Source organism: Lipotes vexillifer, unplaced genomic scaffold, assembly GCF_000442215.2.
Source record: "Lipotes vexillifer unplaced genomic scaffold, Lipotes_vexillifer_v1.1 scaffold545, whole genome shotgun sequence".
Taxonomy (NCBI): domain Eukaryota; kingdom Metazoa; phylum Chordata; class Mammalia; order Artiodactyla; family Lipotidae; genus Lipotes; species Lipotes vexillifer.
The window spans coordinates 1228889-1229757 of NW_006779129.1; the positions used below are offsets into that span (position 1 = coordinate 1228889).

General features: G+C 62.3%; 1 protein-coding gene across 1 annotated transcript in view; it reads left to right on the top strand.

The window, feature by feature from the left end:
• Positions 1-56: 56 nt before the first annotated feature.
• The window catches only part of POFUT2 (protein O-fucosyltransferase 2), a 10821-nt gene continuing 10008 nt past the window's right edge, over positions 57-869 (top strand). Inside the window, exon 1 of the mRNA XM_007452506.1 lies at positions 57-187. Within this exon, the coding sequence (XP_007452568.1) occupies positions 57-187 (131 nt within the window). The remainder of the gene's footprint in view (positions 188-869) is intronic.

The window sequence follows — 869 nt, forward strand, 5'->3', positions numbered from 1 at the left end:
GGGCTGAACTTCCGGGGCGGGGCACGGCCACCGGAAATACGTGACCGCCCGGGGCCATGGCGGCGCTCGGCGTCTTCTGCTTGCTCCTCGGGGCCGTATCCTGGCCTCCGGCCTCGGCCTCAGGCGAGGAGTTCTGGCCCGGCCAGTCGGCAGCCGACATCTTGTCGGGGGCGGCGTCCCGCAGACGGTAAACGTTCTCGGCTGGGCCGGTGGGCAGGGACCCGGCGAACCGGGAGGCGGGGCTCGGAGGGGCGGGAGGCGGAGCGGTGGAGCCTCGGTCTCCCCTCGCCTCTCGGGACCCCTGGCCTGGGGCCGCGAGTCCCCCGGAAGGGCAGGCTGCAGGTCCGCGTTAGGGAGCAGGCCGGGGGCCCCTCTTTCATGATGCGGGCCTTGTCTGGAGTTCGAGGAGCCCCCGAATCAGATGTTCGAATGGGGTGGTTCTTAAGAAAGCCCAGCTTTGTTTACCTGCAGGAGAATATCCGTCCCATCCAGGTGTTGGTTGTTTTATAGATAAGTCTCAGGGATAAGAGGCAAGCGTCAGTGCCATTCAGCAGTTACTGAGGGCTTGACCGAAAACAGACTGCTGAGTGCGGGATGTCAAGATGGTAGATGGGCCTCTTCCTGGCAGGCTTGGGGGATTGGAGGCTCAAGCCAGGGATCATAGCATGGCCTCGTTTGCAGTAACGGAGATGCAGAGAAGGGGACGGTGAGGACATAGCAGAAGCTGAGGTCTCCTGCCTGGGGCTTGTGCAGAGAAGTCTTGCTTTACATAGGGCAGCCGTTCTCAAAGTGTGTCCAGGGATCCCTGAGGTGCCAGGCCATTTTCGTAGAAAGGCCAGGATATCATCTGCCTTATGCCCACACTCTTT